The sequence below is a fragment of the Physella acuta genome, unplaced genomic scaffold, assembly GCF_028476545.2.
Source record: "Physella acuta isolate Inbredline_101_S28 unplaced genomic scaffold, ASM2847654v3 ptg000333l, whole genome shotgun sequence".
In the NCBI taxonomy this organism is placed as follows: domain Eukaryota; kingdom Metazoa; phylum Mollusca; class Gastropoda; family Physidae; genus Physella; species Physella acuta.
The window spans coordinates 147,420-165,766 of NW_026731852.1; the positions used below are offsets into that span (position 1 = coordinate 147,420).

An 18,347-nucleotide genomic window follows, 5' to 3' on the forward strand; every position below is an offset into this window, starting at 1 on the left:
AGACATGAGTAGATGTTTTGTTAAGACAGTTGTGCTGTGATTGAGGACATGAGGCTACTGTGGCACCCATGTTCATCTGTGATCTCACCCTTTATTTACCTCCTTATATAGTTCAGACATATCACTTTTCTATGCCATTAACTTGGTAGAATGTGTTCTTACTCCTGACGGACCCAGACGTAGGTCCCACGTGTAATTTGCAACATTCCTTATCACAAATTTAAACGCAAAGGTGTCAGTTGATGTATTTAAAATACAGTATTAAACCACCAAGTGAATAGTACACCCCCAGCTCACCCATTTTATTTTCCCCCATTTAGTATTATGTATAGAAAGTGTGCCTTGAGTTGTGCAAGTGCATCTGTTAGATCGCTCCATTATTGTTACTTAGTAATTTTATGAACGCTTATTTTCTTTTTGCATCTTTTGCTTTAGATCATTCAAGATCTTATGCTAAATGGCTTATTTTGATTTTTTTGTAATCTAATTATGTTGTACTATACAAGTCACATAAATGTTAAAAAGTAGAACATATTTTAAGTATTGTCAAACAGAATACAATGCTTATTGTTACTTTACTTTGAAAAAATAAATTTTTCCTATACTACTCCAACGTGGACTTTTTTGTTGAGCTGATACACTAATCAGGGGTCTCCAAACTACAGCCCACGGGTTAGGCCTGGGAGGTCCTCTCATCCGGCCCACGGAGATCTTTTTGTCCACGGTAAAAAAAATTTGTTGGAGGTGGCTGTGGAACTTTGCCCAGAAAATTCAAAACTATTTGTGTTGCAGACATAGGTGACTCAAATAACGAAAAATGCAAACAAGTTTCGCCATTTTTCGATTGCAATGAATGAGTTGCTGGACAGCTGCTCCACCTCTCAATTGTTTGTGTTCATTAGAGGTGTGGATGAAGACATGAACATAACACAAGTGCTGGCTTGCCTTAATAGCATGTCTGGCTCCGTTACAGGAGATGATATATTCAATCAGTTGAAAAAGGAATTGCTGATTATAACTTTGACTGGACTAACATGAGTGGCATAAAGAAAGGCTTGGTTGGAAAAGCAAATGAGAAAAACATTCTTAAACCAATGTTCCTTTGTGTGCTAAATAGCAGTGTACTGAATCCTGTGGACTTCGAGTGTGTCGTCGATGTTTCTTTCAGACTTTTTCTCTGTGGGGGGGGGGGGGGGGGGGGAGGAACTTGAAATTTGTATATATTTCTATATAAATTATATTTCGTGGGGGTTGGGGGCTCCGCCATCTCGAAGAGGTGTCTGGAAGAAACTCTGGCCCCCGAACTGATATTTGATAGTTAATGCGGCCCTCGGGCTGAAAAGTTTGGAGACCCCTGCACTACATAATTGACAAGTCAGGTGTTAAGACAAATCAGATTTATTAACTAGTAGTAAAAGCCATAATGTAATACTTGAAATGATTTCAACACATACTTGTTATACTTGTAAAATATACCATGATATGCATACATTAGTGCCCAATCAAGTCAAAATTGAAATTTACATTAGACACAACTAAACAATGGCGAGTGAAAAAAAACAAAATTACATGTCAAGGATTTGTACAATAATAGAAAATCTAAAGAGCATTATACAGGGAACCATTTCACTGTATTAACTAGATTTCTGGCAAACAAATGGTGTAAAAAGACAGTACAAAGTCACAAACTATCTCATATATTCAACTCACACAATTTTGCATAGAAAATTTTACATACAGCAAGCAATATTGCAGTTGCAACAAATGTATAAGCTAAGTACTAATGCCTTCATTTTCATCACTCACACACACACACTAAACAGAACATGTTTACATAATAATTCAAATACCTTATTCAGAAGATTTACAGCTATCCATTATGTGGATGTTTCTTGACAACTCACTAACCAAACTAATTAAAATTAAGGAAGTACAACTTTAAAGTGCTATACTAACTTCAAAAAATTGGCCTATACTTTCCAATTATATTACAACTGAATACAGCTTATTTTAAACTACACCTAATTTATTACTGCAGCTTTGGAATGTCGTTAGTGCATAGCACCAATAAGCATCAACATAAAGAAACTGCCTCCTATCATGCTACCATAAGAAATTATAATCATTGGCAGATCCAAGATTTTAATTGGATCTGTATAAATAAAATGCTTTTGCTTTCCAGTTTCAAACAAAATATAAGCAATTTGAACTATGGGTACTAAGAAACAAAATTTAAGTAATTTGAATTGAACTATGGGTACCCAGAAACAAAATTTAAGTAATTTGAACTATGGGTACCCAGAAACAAAATTTAAGTAATTTGAACTATGGGTACTAACAAAGCAAGCTTATAAGAGAAGAGAACCAATGAGAAGCAACACCAAACTAACTAAAGAAATTTGCACCTGGCTTGATTTGTTTTCACCATTCTCATCTGCAAGAAAGTAAAAGAATGGGTTAACATAGATATCTCAATGCTGATGTCACATGCATGAAAGTTAACAGGTACAAAAAATTAGTTCAGGATTAAATAATAAGCTATTTAAATCCTTCAAAGACATGTAATTAACATGCTTTTGTGCTACATAAACCAAAACTTTGGCTTGGAAAGGCTATTGTACTTTGTACATGTTTCTAAAATTTCTAAATTAATTTTTATCATGTTTAAAATATGGTTACATCAGTTGCTATAACAATAAAATGACAATAAAACTAGGAGATGGATGCAAACTAAAAAGAAAAAGAATGTATCTTGTTTCATTAAAATAAAATAAAACAGCTTTTGTACTGTCCTGCACCAAATGTAGAGTATATGTTGTCATATTTCCTCATCTAATTACCCACTGCCAGGTTTATTGATTAAAGTCACTACTTAAAATTAAGATTGAAATCAACTATTTTTTATTTGAAAACGAGTCTATTTCTGTGTTTTTTTACAGGATTTTAAGGTATCTTATGAACAGATCAAAATGAGGTTAGTAAGTTAGACAATTTAGGCCACAAACCACAAAGGTAGACAACCAGCATGAGTTGTATTCATCTTTTATCATACATCAGTGTACAAATTAACAGTACAAATTATGCTATCCCATATTCTTACCCATGCTTACAATGCTACCAATTTTTCTTAGATATTTACCTCAATTTATGCAGCAGATATTTATGAAATAGCTCTTTGCATAAAACTATGCTAACTTAGCATTAAAAACATTTAGTGGATAAGAAACTATTAACTGTTTTTAATTTACTATTCAACTTTGATATTTTTGTAGTAACAAGAATAAAATATTCACACCCCTTGATTTTTTGAACAGCAGGACTCATAAGAATTTAATATTTGCAAAAACATTTCTGTACATTGCTTTTTATGGATTGGGTTAAGATAAATTGTTAAATAAGCAATTATTACAATATTTTCTCTTCAAAATATAGCAAGTCCTATAATTATTAAAATTAAATCGTTAATAAATAAAAATGTTTTTCACGTACAACACACCACATTAGTTAGAGGTCAACTTGTTGTAGAAAAGAAAGGGAAAGTTTTAGAAAAAAAAACAGTTTGGTAATTTAATTGGGTTAGAGATGCGTTATTTATGTAAAGAACACTAACTAGCAAATGATACATTTTTTTTTGTTGTAAAATATTAAGCTTGTTATCATAACAATAAAACACGAGTGGAAAAGCTTAACTTAAAACTAAACTAGCGAAGAATTAATTTTAAAATTTATCTTGAAATTTCTTATACCTCTGGACTTCCCTGTTTCTGAAAAAAAATGTAGCAAGTTACAGAGGATGTCGCAAGATTTGCAGGATTGATGTTTATTTGGTAGATTTTTTTTTAAATCTCATGGTTATAAGCAGGAATAGAAATCTCTGGATTATATATGAGAAGGTAAATGTAAGAGCATTCATAAAATAAACACCCATGATCCAGCACAATCAATATGAACCTTGAGATACATTAAGATAAAAACAGGTAAGTTTCAAAATGAGGGCCAAGTTACTGAGGCAGGAAATAAAAGCAAAATAATAATTCTCAATATAATAAAAGATCAATAAAAACTGTTTTTGTTATAATTAATTTATTTTAAATTAACCGTCCATTAATTGTTTGTTTTTTTCCTTATACTAAAAATCTAAAAATAGATTAATATAATCATAAAGATGTGTTCCACAGGACACCAAGAAGGACTGGTTAAATTCTTCAATCATGCTAATTTAATTACTTTAAACATGCAATTATTAAAAAATGTTACACAACAAACATGCAAGTTCCTTAACTCCATAAATATTATGAACAATTTATTTGGCCTGCTCAGTTTAAAAAAAGGTAAAAATGGTAGGTTAGGCCAATAATAATACCTGGTCTACTCAATGGATTAGGTGAGTTAGCTGAGTCATCTGTAGATAGAACCCAATATCACTTTACATGAGGTTTGCTAATCAAATTTATTGAAACTTTCTCAAAAGTTGTATGGCTTTATTTAAATTATAAAAGAGGTAAATAACACATAAAAACATGTACAAATGGTACATAAATACATCCAGGGTTATAAATATAAAAACATAAATATTGATAACAGTTTGGCAGGAGATAATTTTGTTACATCTTATTTTATATATGGACTAACATATGAACACAAGATTCAAATGTGCATAAAAATGACAGATATTGATTTACCTGGTGAGAAGATCAACTCTACTTTCTCCTTTGATACATGGTCATCTATGTGTGTCATGATGAGGTAAATACTTCCTTTAAAATGGTCACTGTCAACTTGCTCTAAAACTGTAGTGACTTCTGTCACTGTGTCATTAATTTCCTGTAAATCAGTTCAATTTGAAATAATAGTTATTTCTAAAAAAATGTATTGCTACTATTTGAAATAATACAGCTATATATATAAATATATATAATATAGCTACAGCTTTATCCCAGGATGTAGGTTGTCATACATAAAGGAAGAAGTATTAAAGAGATGCATAAGTATGGCTACTAATTTGCTCAACCAAAAATAAAGAAAAAAAGCCCTACTTTATGCAAATATGTTATGAATCAGTGGATAGATTGCATTTCCCTACCTATTTCAAGAATTGTACAATTTACAATTATAAGTGACAAAGAAAAACTATTCCTTCTTTCTTTGATAAATGAAAGTTTCCCAAAATATGTCTAAAATATTGATTTATTTTTTAAGATCCCCATACCTCAAAAAGCTGACTTTTCCCCAAATTATCAACAGGTAGTAATAAAAAGAAAACAAAAACTATTACTAAATGGAAATAATTCCATTTCCCTGCTCTTTTTCATTCAATTTATTCATTTATTTCAAAGTTAACATTTTCTCTTAAATATTTTTTAGTTGGTGAAATAGCCCCAACAGCAGAAAACGACAATTTTTTTTTATTTAGCAGATTCGTTTCACCACTAACAATTATTGGTACAATCTGAAGCTGTTCTAGGATTGAGGAGGAGTACATCAAGAAAATGTTTTTTTTTTAATTTAATAAAAGATACCAACAAACACAAAGATCAGTATGATGAGACTATCTCAGTGAGAAATGTTACCTTTAATGTTGGTTCAGGCAACTTTCTGGCCGAGTCACCAAACCCTAACTCGTATCTGTAACTCCTAACTTTGGGTCCGATATGTTGAACAACACACTTGAGCTCTGTGTTGGACTGACCCAAACTGGCTTGTGCAGGAAAGCAGTTGACATTAGGCTCAACTGTTAAATATGCATGAAAATAAAGGGTTAATCATTGGTTGTAAAACACGGATCTCAAACTGACAAGCAAAAAAACAATATACAGTCGTTGAATGCTGATCTAAAGTTGCTAAACCTAAAGTTGCATTACAAATATATTATTTAGTAATATTTGGCCATTTGAATAATAGACAAAGCACATTTAAGGACTAGCATTGTAATTCACAAGTGAATCAATTAATGGGCTAGGCATGTTTCCCTTCCCTGATCATCCTTATTAAACCATAAAGATGGTTAGGCACAGTATACTAAACTATGAATATTTTGCTTGATATAATATGCAGATATACAATAAAAACACATAAATTAGTTCTATACAATCTGAATGTAATGAAACGGCTTACAGATATTTATTTTAATTGGTACAGCAATGTCAAGACGTGACCCAATCTTTGGTACTGCCACACATTCCACAGTTTTCCCTGAACTTTCTGAGTCTAATTGTATTGTGGCGTTCAAAAATGTTCTGAAAAAAAAAAGCTTCCATTGTTCATTTGAATTACAAACTAGCTCTTTTGTTCAGCAATCAAAATTTTAAAATTAAATGGAATTTTTTTAATGCCTTTAAATTAGTTTGGACTGTACCTCCATTTTCTAACCAAGCCTCCCATCTCAATGTAATCAGATGTTGCAGTTATTTTTTCCCCATGGAAAAGGATTTTAACATCTTCAGTTTTAGGGTTGCTTCCCTCTGCAGTGCAGGTTACTACCAGACGGCCTAAATCCAGTGCCAATGGTTCTGTAGTTGAACGTTTGAGTTCTACTTCCTTCACCTTTAGTTTGAAGTTTTCTATTGGTCCTATAAAAAATAATTTCTTGTCAAGTAATGAAGTTAGAAGAACAGTTGAGAGGGAGGAAACTACTTTCAACAACTATACTTCCATCTCATTCATTCTACATAATTTCACAAGTGGGTTAACAGAAACTTAAAACAACTAAACTAAAAGATACTTGTTTAAACTAATGGGTTAACAGCAGATAACACCTTTTGTCTCCGCTGTTCATAATCTTCTTAACCAGACATCATTTACCGTTTTTTTAATAGATAGAGCTATGTATTTGGAAGCTTTGCAGGCTATATATTCACGGAATTAGTTTTTTATGATACTTTATGCAGCTGTGAGGACATGAAGAATGGAAATCCAGATGGAAGGGAAAAACTTGGAATGTAGATATAATTCTAAAATAAGCTAAGGAACAATATTTTCAATAACTATCACATAATTGAACTTTGGCACCACGGAAAATACTGATTTAAATAAATGTTTTTTGGGAATAAAAATTGTAGGATTTTACCTCAAAGCATTCATTTAATATTAGTTTAGGGAAATATATTTAAATTTGTAAAAGATTTTTTTTATTTTGCCACAGATATAATCTATTGTGTGCCTAAAATGTCTGGGGAAAATCTATCTTGTCCCTAATCACGCACATGCTATGAAACATGACTAATTCTTTCTTCTTCGGTCTTAATTATTAGTGTTGAAGGGGATCGAGATTTATCTGCCAGTGGGTTTGAACTCGAGACTTTGTTCGAATTTATCAACCATGAGTTTTTTGCCAACTCGACCACGCCTCCAACACAATTAAGCGTTACGTGTCAACTGGTTATGCGCCATTGAGGCCATTGACTCCGATTTCAGCCTGCTTCCATAGCCTTTGTCCAACCAAGAACAAACTACAAGGCAGCAGTTGTTTAATTTTGGAGTTGTCTCTCCTAGATGAGTGGCTGTCCCCAGCTAACGAGCCTCATCTGCCCGAGGGTTTGAACTCGAGACTTTTCGGTTTAGCAACCATGAGCTTTGCCGACTCGACCACGCCGCACCCTCATGACTAATTAAAACAAGAGAAATTAGTGTACACAGAGGAAGGTAAAGGTTTAAAATTTTAAGTTTGCTTTTAACTTTATTAATTTAATTTGGATTGTAAATTTATTGCTTGAAGTAATTATTTAAAAATTAAGATTTTTTGTCTGAAATTGGGTTATAGCCTTCACATGGCCTACTAGCAGGTCTGTTTTGAGGAATATTACTAACATACTAATCAAACATATATGGTAAGTTATAACATACATATACACATAAAATTTGATACAGTTGTTGGAACACATGAGAAATTACAATTTAATACTTCTTTATATCAATATCCAAAAAAGTGAAACTTTTTAACGCTTTAAGGTTTTGAATCTAGTACCAGCTGAGCCCATTTTTTTTCAGGATGAGCTACTTCTATTATATATGCTAAAAATATGCTAAAAATTGACTTCATTGATACTAGACTTTGAGTGGCGGACTATGCATGATATGATGGCTCATTTTAGGCTGTGGCTACTAGGATACAGCTGATTATTGGTGGATTTCTTTTTCAGTATAGATTAGCTAGAGTATGTTTTTAATTTCAAGAATAATTATAGATGCTAGCTATGAACTGGTATATTTTGTAATGTTTAACATGTGTAAAATAGTTTAAGCTTTGGTGACACTTCAGTGTTGCTGAAGCTGTGGATTTTAGACCATGCTACACTAAGATCAAATATTTTTTATCAGTTGAGTGAGTGTGGTTAAAGAAGCGACATTTTACATGTTATTATCTAGTGCTATTAATGTTTCGTTTTTTTTTTTTTTTTTCGATTGTTAACCAACAAAATTGTTAAATAATATACCAGCATTTCTTTTCATACTTATAATGAGCTATCATAAAGTGAGCTTTTTCATATAAATATTTAAAACAATTAGCGGGCCTACTTACTTAGAACGACAATATCCACTTCTGCTTCAACAACTTTTTTTGTAGAATTGACACGACAGATGAGCTTGCCATCGTTTATGTCTCTCACTAGAAAGAAAATGTATCAAAGAGTGGTTAGCAAGTTGAAGATTACTCAATATAAATTTTAGGTAATTTGTCATCAGATTTTCACCTTAATCTGTATTAAGAACAACATAAATTATATGTTAGGGATGTGGTATCACCACACAATGAGGGATGCGTGACACCACCCACTGAAGTATGTGGTGACACAACCCACTGAGGTATGTGGAGACACCACCCACTGAGGTATGTGGTGACACAACCCACTGAGGTATGTGGAGACACCACCCACTGAGGTATGTGGAGACACCACCCACTGATGTATGTGGTGACACCACCCACTGAGGTATGCGGAGACACCACCCACTGAGGTATGTGGAGACACCACCCACTGAGGTATGTGGAGACACCACCCACTGAGGTATGTGGAGACACCACCCACTGAGGTATGCGGAGACACCACCCACTGAGGTATGTGGAGACACCACCCACTGAGGTATGTGGAGACACCACCCACTGAGGTATGTGGAGACACCACCCACTGAGGTATGTGGAGACACCACCCACTGAGGTATGCGGAGACACCACCCACTGAGGTATGTGGAGACACCACCCACTGAGGTATGTGGAGACACCACCCACTGAGGTATGTGGTGACACCACCCACTGAGGTATGTGGAGACACCACCCACTGAGGTATGTGGTGACACCACCCACTGAGGTATGTGGTGACACCACCCACTGAGGTATGTGGAGACACCACCCACTGAGGTATGTTATGCCACTCAAAGCATACTGACCTGGCTATACTGATTTATAAAACAAAAGAAATGCTACTTTACTCAATATTCCTGTATGAACAAACCTTTTAGAATATCAAATTTTATCTGTATATGTCCGGATGGCGAATTTACTATTGTAATTTTGTAAAAATCTGGCTCTCCATTCACCAGCCGAGCGCTGGTGGACAAGGTTATTGCTTCCCCATGTACTGGTTTCATCACCATGTTGACTTCATTCTGAACTACAAACAGCATGTCCCTATTTATGTTACATGTGAAAGTTAAAGGAGAATCCAGGCGGACCTCTCTAGTTGAGCTGTCAAGGAAGCTAACACTCAATGGTGCATCTGTGTCCTCTGCCAATAATGCTGAAACTGTGGAGTTAATACAATTATTTGTTTCATTAAAATTTACAAAACTTGAATTTGTAAGGATATATTAGAGATTACTTAATTGAGATCACAATGCTGTTTATTATTACAATCAAGTACTGTCAGAAACTAATTGTTAAATTTAGTTAATCCAAAGTTTCTATTAGTTAGGCCTAAATAATTTTGTTAAAATCTAAATTACACCTGCTACAAATCACATGATCAGACAGCAAAGAATAAATATTATAGCACCATTCAGCAGGGCTCTGACTTCTAACAGGTGAGGTAGCACCTCCTACCGGTGAGGTAGCACCTTCTAACAGGTGGGGTAGCACCTTCGAACAGGTGGGGTAGCACCTTTGAACAGGTGAGGTAGCACCTTTGAACAGGTGAGGTAGCACCTTCTAACAGGTGGGGTAGCACCTTCGAACAGGTGGGGTAGCACCTTTGAACAGGTGAGGTAGCACCTTCTAACAGGTGAGGTAGCACCATTCAGCATTATGGTAAAGAAAAAGTCCAGTGAGGTTAGGCCTGTTTAAAGTTTTTAATGTAAGACTTAGACTGTGATAGTGATAGGCCTGTGTGAGACTGCATGATGGTGAATCTAGATCTAAATCTAGTGTTAGTGTAGTAGTCTATATAAGTAAAGGTGGCCTAAAGAGATATTTAGTATCAGTAGTACTAGTATCACTAGACCTAGATCTATCCTGAATTACTTTCATGAACAAGGATATTAAAAATAATTAATATAGATTATTATAGATCTAGGCATCTAGGCCTATTGATCTAGATCTAGATCTATATCTAGGTCTAGATCTAGAGAAGGAATCTAGATTTCTACATCTACAGTACACTCAGAAACTGATCTAGAGACTAGATCTCTAGATTCTATCTTTATTCTTTAGTCTTCTAAAATTAATAGACCTGAACTAGATCTAGATCTAGCTCTAGATCTGAGAGAGATCTTATTCAGTTCTAGATCTAGATATAGATCTAGACCTAAAGCCTAAATATTAAATAAATAAAAGTCAGTAAAAGACTAAACTAAAAGACTCAAAAGTCGTTAAAATAAAAGTTTACCTACTTTTAACATTTTACAAATAAGTCAATAACTACATTAAGTGATTAAAAGGTCTATATAAATTCATTAAATTGTAATAATCATTGGACTATCACAAACAATAGTTGTGTTTAAAAGGTGAACATCTAGATCTACATACCACAGCTAAAAAACAACAAAGACAGCAACAGTTGTCTTGCGGATCCCATTTTGAAATTCAGTTTCCCGGCTTGTCTCTGTGAAGGTGTGTGGCGTCGACTACCTAGGCGTGACGTCACAGGCGTGGCTTGTGAACGAGGTGTGCTGCGCATAAAGGTGTAGGCCAAGTGTGAGAATTGGGAGGGGGAGGGGGGAGGCACGGAGCCCGTGGGATGGGGCGGTGACGGATGGTCAGTGGGGCTTAAAAATTGTGGCATACTATTGTCATGGAATACACACACACGTGGGAACCCCTTGACCCCTTCCCCCCCCCCCCCCCCCCCATCCCTATCATGGTTGACCACGATCGCGAAAACAAATAGGACCAGAATATGAGAGACGGTAGTACGGGAAGATTTTAAAAAATAATATAGCATCAGCATTAGGGCCTCCTAGATAAGTGCGAGAATAAAAGCTTTTGCTACACTTATAAACGTTCTTAACAGATTTATAGGAAATAGTACGGTAAAAGGACAAGCGATAACACACCAATCAATAAGTTCGTCAGAGATGGGTGAAAAATGTAACACGGATTTATTTAGCACGTCTGAGCAAACTTTTGGTGTAGTAACGCAAGTAATCACATGGCATATGCCTTTGTCTTGTGTATAAGATAAGTGGCGGGAATGGTGGCTTTACTGTCGGGGCATGAGGACCCATTTAAAGTCAGGGTCACTTGGGGACCACATCAGAGGCACAGCAGCCCTCCGTGAACGACTTTTGAGACAATGTAAACGAGGGAGTTAATAAATCGTTAAGCCGCACTTCTGAATTGTTAAAAGTAATTTTTTAAACTGAATTTGAGCACTATCTTTTGATTTTTAATGACTTACGTAATTGTAATATAAATATGCTGCATTTAGGAGGTGGCGTAGCTAGGGGAGGGCAGGTGGGGCGGCCGACCCTAAGGGAGCGTCAAAGGGCTTAGACAAAAATTGAAAAGCTCATTTTAAGCTGGGGTATTGCAACTGATAAAAAGTGCCACCAATCTTTCCGACTTAGTGTGTGTGTGGGGGGGGGGGGGTTCAACAACTTTAATAACTATAAAGAAATGGGAGGGGTATGGTAGTTGGCGCCGGAACGCGTCACTACGCCTCTGTATGTAATAATGTATGGCCCATCACAACATTAATTTAACGTTTTGGGAGGTGGTGTGACAATGGTGAGGGAGGTTGTGTTAAAAAGCGCCAAAAAGTTTAGTTCAACACATGGGCATGGCAGCTATGAAATTCGCGTCCAGATTAGAGTAAGGTGGAGAGACAGTTTGCATTTAAACAGACGAGGATATAATGATGGGTAATTTACATCCCCAGCAATGGTACATGGACTGGCCATCTATATGATGGGCCAATATGCAGGTAAGTTATAGGAATGCCCAACATACAGAAATGACCAACTTAACATTCAGACATTCAGATGTTTCTGTAACCATGGTGACGCCAACAGCTTTGAGGCTACGGTTTGATGACGTTTAATATGTCGACGTGTCAAGCAGACGGTGAGTTGCTTCAACCATTCGGTCCTGCTTATCGTTAGTCTATATATCCTTTACATCGGGCTAAATTCGACTTGTTTACAAATGGAACGGCTGGCAGAACGCCCCTAGCACTGACTGGTGAACATTTTCCTGCTGAGTTTACAGAAAGCTCTGAAACACTACGCCGTCTGGTTATGTGGACCAGTCCCTGCTTGCTCAAGTGAAGATCCGGTTTTACAAAACTTTTCTTTACACCTGTAATGTGCAATATTCATTACCTGCATTGTGCACTAGTCATTCCTGTTTGCCTTAAAAAAAACTCCGTCTTTCCTTAGATTTTCTTTATGGTTCGCAATAAAATTACGAAATCATCTAGACCATATTTAGAACCAGATTAGGCTATAGGTAACGTCTATATTTGCATTTTGTCGTTACTTTTACGCGGTTTTATATCTTATATCAGAATATATCAATGAGTGGGAAAGAATTATACGAGAGGTTTTGTTGACATTCATTTCATGTCTCGCTGAGACTATCAAATAAAAGGCTTAGGCTATCTGGACTAATTTATAGGCTAGATCTAAATCCAAACGACAAAACAATGTCAACTATTTCACGTGGCGTAACGTTACGCTACGGTGACAGGGATTCCGGCGTTTGAATGAAACACGAGCCGCGTAAGATTATTTCGAGCCTGTGTCTACAGTGGGCTTATGTAACCGGTGTAGACCTCTAGTAATGCCCATGAATGGGGTGTAGGCCCCTGGGGGCGATACTATACAACGCAGCGAACAGTACAGCCTCAGTTTGGACTAGTTTTGAAACCTGGTTATCTAGCGTAACGGCCAGGGAAGTGAGAAATTCATTAACCGATTTGGTGTAGCGGTTCGCGCAGGCTACAAATCAAATTAACAATCACAATGGTAGCCTGAGGGGGGGGGGGGGTTATTTTAATAAATAACGTCAAACTCAAAGGGGAGAACTTTTATGACAAACGTGTGGGGATTCTAAAAGCGCAAAGACGCTCCTTTGAATATGAAAATAAATTTTTTTTAATTGAATTTGAGCTGTTATTTTACATTTAAACATTTAAAAAAACGAATAAAAGTTGAACAACGCATTTAATCTTGACACTGCTCAGATATTTACAATGCCCTGTTTATTTTTAACATTGAATTTATTTCGGTTGGCTCCGGTGGTGTGATATTTGGGTGGGGAGTACTTTTAGTGACGTCAGATATAGGCGACGCCCGCCCCTTCCGCGGGGAAGTGGCCTACTATATTCTTTTAATGAATGTATACATTTAAAAATATCAAAATAAATAAAGATGTGTATCAGCTAATCACTAGGAAATAGCATGTCGCAGCTATGCTAACATTATGTGATTTAGATAGGCGTGGCTTAGGGGCGACTCCTTCATGGTTAGATAATATTGGATCGGTCACATCAAGAGACCGCCTCTTCATTTGATCTAGATCTAGATTCTAGATCCATGTGTAAACTCAAGACTGCTATGAACGCCGTCATCATAAACGTTGTTGTAGTAACCAGAAACAAGTTTTGGTTCATGTAGTGTAACAAAAACGTATCTTAAACTTACCCGTAGGCTTTTATTTTTACAAAAAAAAATGAAAGCTTATTCAAAGAAAATACACAAATTTAAGTCTGATTGTTCAACAACACAAAACGTTGATAGAATACCTTTTTAAACACACCATACGAGATAAACTAATAACAGTTAATCGCCAATCTATAAATATTTCTATAAATAGCTACTGATGGTCTAACTTTCATCAAGAAACAAAAATTCGGAAATCCCCAATACATGAGTCAATTATTGTGACATACGTAACACAAGAAGAAACACATCTAGTTAATCAACACTTTTCAGAGAAAATATAATCTAAATGATGGAGATTCCATTCTTAGAAACGGAAACAACTACCATGTAGGGCATATGGATGTTTGCACCTCAAATATCTACAGGTGGGGTAGGTCGGAATATTCGATCAACGCTGACGTAATTAAAACAATTTTTAAAATCTAGTGACTTAATTCTATTGCTGAAATGGTGTTTGATAGATGTCCAGTTGGAGCTAAAGTTTGAGATGTCCAGTCTGAGCTAAAGTTTGAGATGTCCAGTCTGAGCTAAAGTTTGAGATGTCCAGTCTGAGCTAAAGTTTGAGATGTCCATTCTGAGCTTAAGGTTTAGAGATGTCCAGTTGGAGCTAAAGTTTGAGATGTCCAGTCAGAGCTAAAGTTTTAGAGATGTCCAGTCGGAGCTTAAGTTGAGAGATGTCCAGTCGGAGCTAATCTTAAGGACATGGTTAGCGTTAGAATTGTTGTTGTGTTTATTCTGATATCGCCAGCCTTAATCTAAGTCACATTAAACTTTACCGAGACTCTGATCATAAATCATCATAACCCTAACAGCCTTGCCGGCAGCTGATAGGGCGGGAGACCAAACTATGCTACACTTTAAAAGTTTAGGCTAACCACTAAAGTTTACCGTGCAGGTTGACATAAAAGTACCGGATATATAGATCTAGTCTATTATTAGCTGACCAAAGAGCGCTATCACACGTACGAAACCACCGTGAAAAATCGAACGTCTATAACCAATCAATCCTTGAGATCAGCGCGTGTCAAGCCTATGGTCGATAACCCCACACACTACACCTACGCTCCGGCTAATCTAAATGAACCGTGCACACGTCAACAATTAGTCTCACCTTACTAATTGTACTATACAGCAGACAGAACGGTGTAATCCCACCAAATCGACAAGCGTGTAATGCTAGCAACAGCCCGTCTCTCCGGTCTCACAGTCGTACTAGTACTGGGTTTACTTTTTATTTGTGACATTTAGAAAGGAGAGCCCGTGTGAAAAAAAGCGAGACAACGCTTACCTCCCTTCCCTTATTTCTGGAACTGTAAACAATCCGCCATGCTCCCCCCTCCCTCTGATGGTTATATGTTAACTTTCCCCTAAACAACAAGCGGCTTCCTGCTTTTGTTTCGTCCCCTCCCCTCCGCACCCTGTACAGTGTATTGTGTTGCTTACGTCTCTACGTTAAAACGGGAATGTAATGTCTTTCTCTAACCTAGCCACGACAGGTTTCATGTGGTTGTTGAAAGAAATGTTTTTACTTTGTGTGGAATTAATTTTCTAAAATGCTGCTTGGATGATAATTCGTATTAAAAGAAACTTGGTACCCCCTACCCAAACACACACACACAAACACCAAATAAAACATTAACCCTAATACACACATTTTGTGTTTTTCGAGGAATCTAACATCAGCAGTTATCTTTTATCACAGATTGGTGTGTGTTCATTTAGCTACGACACACAACAAGCATACACACATACAATGTAAACATGCATAAAACATAGTTTACTTCTACAACATAATGTACAACATATATATACACGACATATATGCAGCATATATTCACCATACATATAACATGAACATAATATATAAAACAATAAAAACTTACAAAATAACCTACAAACAAAATACTAACATCATACATATTACATAGGTCTACATCATACATAAAACTTACATAATTCTCATTCTACGACATACATACATTATGATCATACATACTTTAATAAAGATTTATAATATTTTAATACACCATAGTAATTTATACAAGTACTGAAATGTAAGTGGAATCAAATACCTTTTCGCTTTATTTGACAAATAACAGTTTAAAATATTTAACTTACCAATTATCGAGTAATAAAGGCTGGTTAGAAATAGGATACACAATCCAATATGAACCAGGTACACGGAATGGCTGCTTGAAATATTGTGTTCAAATTTTTTAAAGCTGTGTTAAGATAAGTGACGGGAAAATATACACAGATATTTGGGTCAAAGTTCACGAGAATGTATTATTAGAACAGGAATCAATGAATAGAAACTTGGGCAACCCCTGTTAGTGAAAGTTTGAAGTGTTTGAGATGACCAATGAATAGAGACTTGGGCAACCCCGGTTAGTGAAAGTTTGAAGTGTTTGACCATCTCGTCTGCTGGGATGTCAAGACAATGACATCCTGAAACAGACGAGGATCTGGGCACTTGATGAGGTCCGGCTGTGACAGTATGGTTAGACAGGTGACCAAGTGCACGGCATGACGGGTCACTAAAAGTGGGATTCGTGGGGGTAATAGTACGTCCCACTTTTTTTTAGAAAGTGGGACCACTTTTTTAAAAAAATGGGACCACTTATTTTTAAAAAGTGGGACCACTTTTTTAAAAAATGGGACCACTTATTTTTAAAAAGTGGGACCACTTTTTTAAAAAATGGGACCACTTATTTTTAAAAAGTGGGACCAACACTTTACGGCGGTGTTAATAGGGATCACTTCATTGTGATTTAATATCGTTAGGGTGGAAGTGGAAGTAGCAGGGCCAGAGTTTCTTTCAGGCATCTTGTAGCCCCGCCCCCCTTTTTTTCACTCCCCTACTGGTGAAAAATATCTGGGAAAAAAAAACATTAAGTTTCTTTGATACATTACATTAACCACCCCCCCCCTATTGATCAACAGAAATATATAATCCCTAAAGAAAATACATGCTTTAACAAATACCCCCCCCCACCCCGGAAATGTATGAACACCCTATCCGTAAGTTGCAAGTGCCCCCCCCCCCCCTTTCCCACCACAGGAGAAAAATGCCTGAAAGAAACACTATTAAAACGCTGTTTTAAAACAAAAGATGCTATACACCGTGATGATCACACTAGTATTGATGCTTTAATTTAAAAACAACTTTAAACTTCTAGAACAGGCTAGTCCTTCTTGCCGGGTGACTTTTGTTTTTGCTGACTCAGTTGTTTCCCTGTATACAAGAAAAATAATTAATGGCTTGTCGAACCAGTGAAGCGTGTCGACCACCTACATGTTTGGTTTGAAACATTCACAGACAAACCTGACACGGCAGATACGATTAATTAGCCGTGGTTTTAATCACACAAGAGTTCAAGGTTAAATAAACGGTACAACCACTTGTATTTATGATTTAAAGATAAAACAATCTTACATCGCAATGACACCTCGCCTAGTAGTTTAACAAAATATTTGTGGTTTAACACACGTAAAAACGCGAAATTAAATACCATTGTTTAATTTCTGTCATTAGATTTAGAACTGAGACAACATACAAGTACACAACATATAACTTGTTACAAACTTTTTATGACGAGACATACTCCACGGATGAGTCATACAAGTTTATCTTTTTTTTTTATCTTGTGGGGTCGCTACTTGACGTCATACACCATTTCAAAACTAAAACGTCCTAGCTTGTAGAGTATGGGATTATGTAACCCCCCCCCCCCTGTCACCCCCACCCCGTCACCCCCACCCCGTCACCCCCAGCTCATCCATCACATGTTTGACTTCTGCTACACGTCACACGGACGCTTCATTAGAACACATTACCGACGTGTTATGAGCAGGTGTCAAATGTCGGCTGTTGAAAGATTGGTGGAGATTACGTCTGGTTGATGGTATGAGAAGATTGAGGGCACTTGAACACAGATTGTGGGGACCATTGAAGGATGGCACCTTATTACAGATTGTGGGGACTATTGAAGGATGGCACCTTATTACAGATTGTGGGGACCATTGAAGGATGGCACCTTATCACAGATTGTGGGGACCATTGAAGGATGGCACCTTATCACAGATTGTGGGGACTATTGAAGGATGGCACCTTAACACAGATTGTGGGGACCCATCACAGATTGTGGGGGTCTATTGAAGGCACCTCATCACAGATTGTGGGGACCATTGAAGACACTACATCACAGATTGTGGGGACCATTGAAGACACTACATCACAGATTGTGGGGACCATT

General features: G+C 36.4%; 1 protein-coding gene across 5 annotated transcripts; it reads right to left on the bottom strand.

The window, feature by feature from the left end:
- Positions 1-1,382: 1,382 nt before the first annotated feature.
- On the bottom strand, positions 1,383-16,347 carry LOC131940836 (uncharacterized). Of its 5 annotated transcripts, none has more exons than XM_059299703.1 (11): positions 16,210-16,347; positions 10,955-11,097; positions 9,447-9,737; positions 8,519-8,605; positions 6,356-6,569; positions 6,115-6,236; positions 5,571-5,731; positions 4,683-4,824; positions 4,364-4,402; positions 3,747-3,764; positions 1,383-2,434 (listed from the first exon to the last, which is right to left on the bottom strand). In XM_059299703.1, the coding sequence occupies exons 2-11, from the start codon at positions 11,001-11,003 to the stop codon at positions 2,349-2,351; spliced, it is 1,209 nt and encodes a 402-aa protein (XP_059155686.1). In that variant the 5' UTR covers positions 11,004-11,097; positions 16,210-16,347; the 3' UTR covers positions 1,383-2,348. The 5 variants fall into 5 exon arrangements, with proteins under 5 accessions (XP_059155686.1, XP_059155688.1, XP_059155684.1 ...); XM_059299705.1 differs by lacking the exon at positions 16,210-16,347 and adding an exon at positions 15,203-15,335; XM_059299701.1 differs by lacking the exons at positions 4,364-4,402; positions 16,210-16,347.
- Between the last annotated feature and the right edge of the window lie 2,000 nt (positions 16,348-18,347).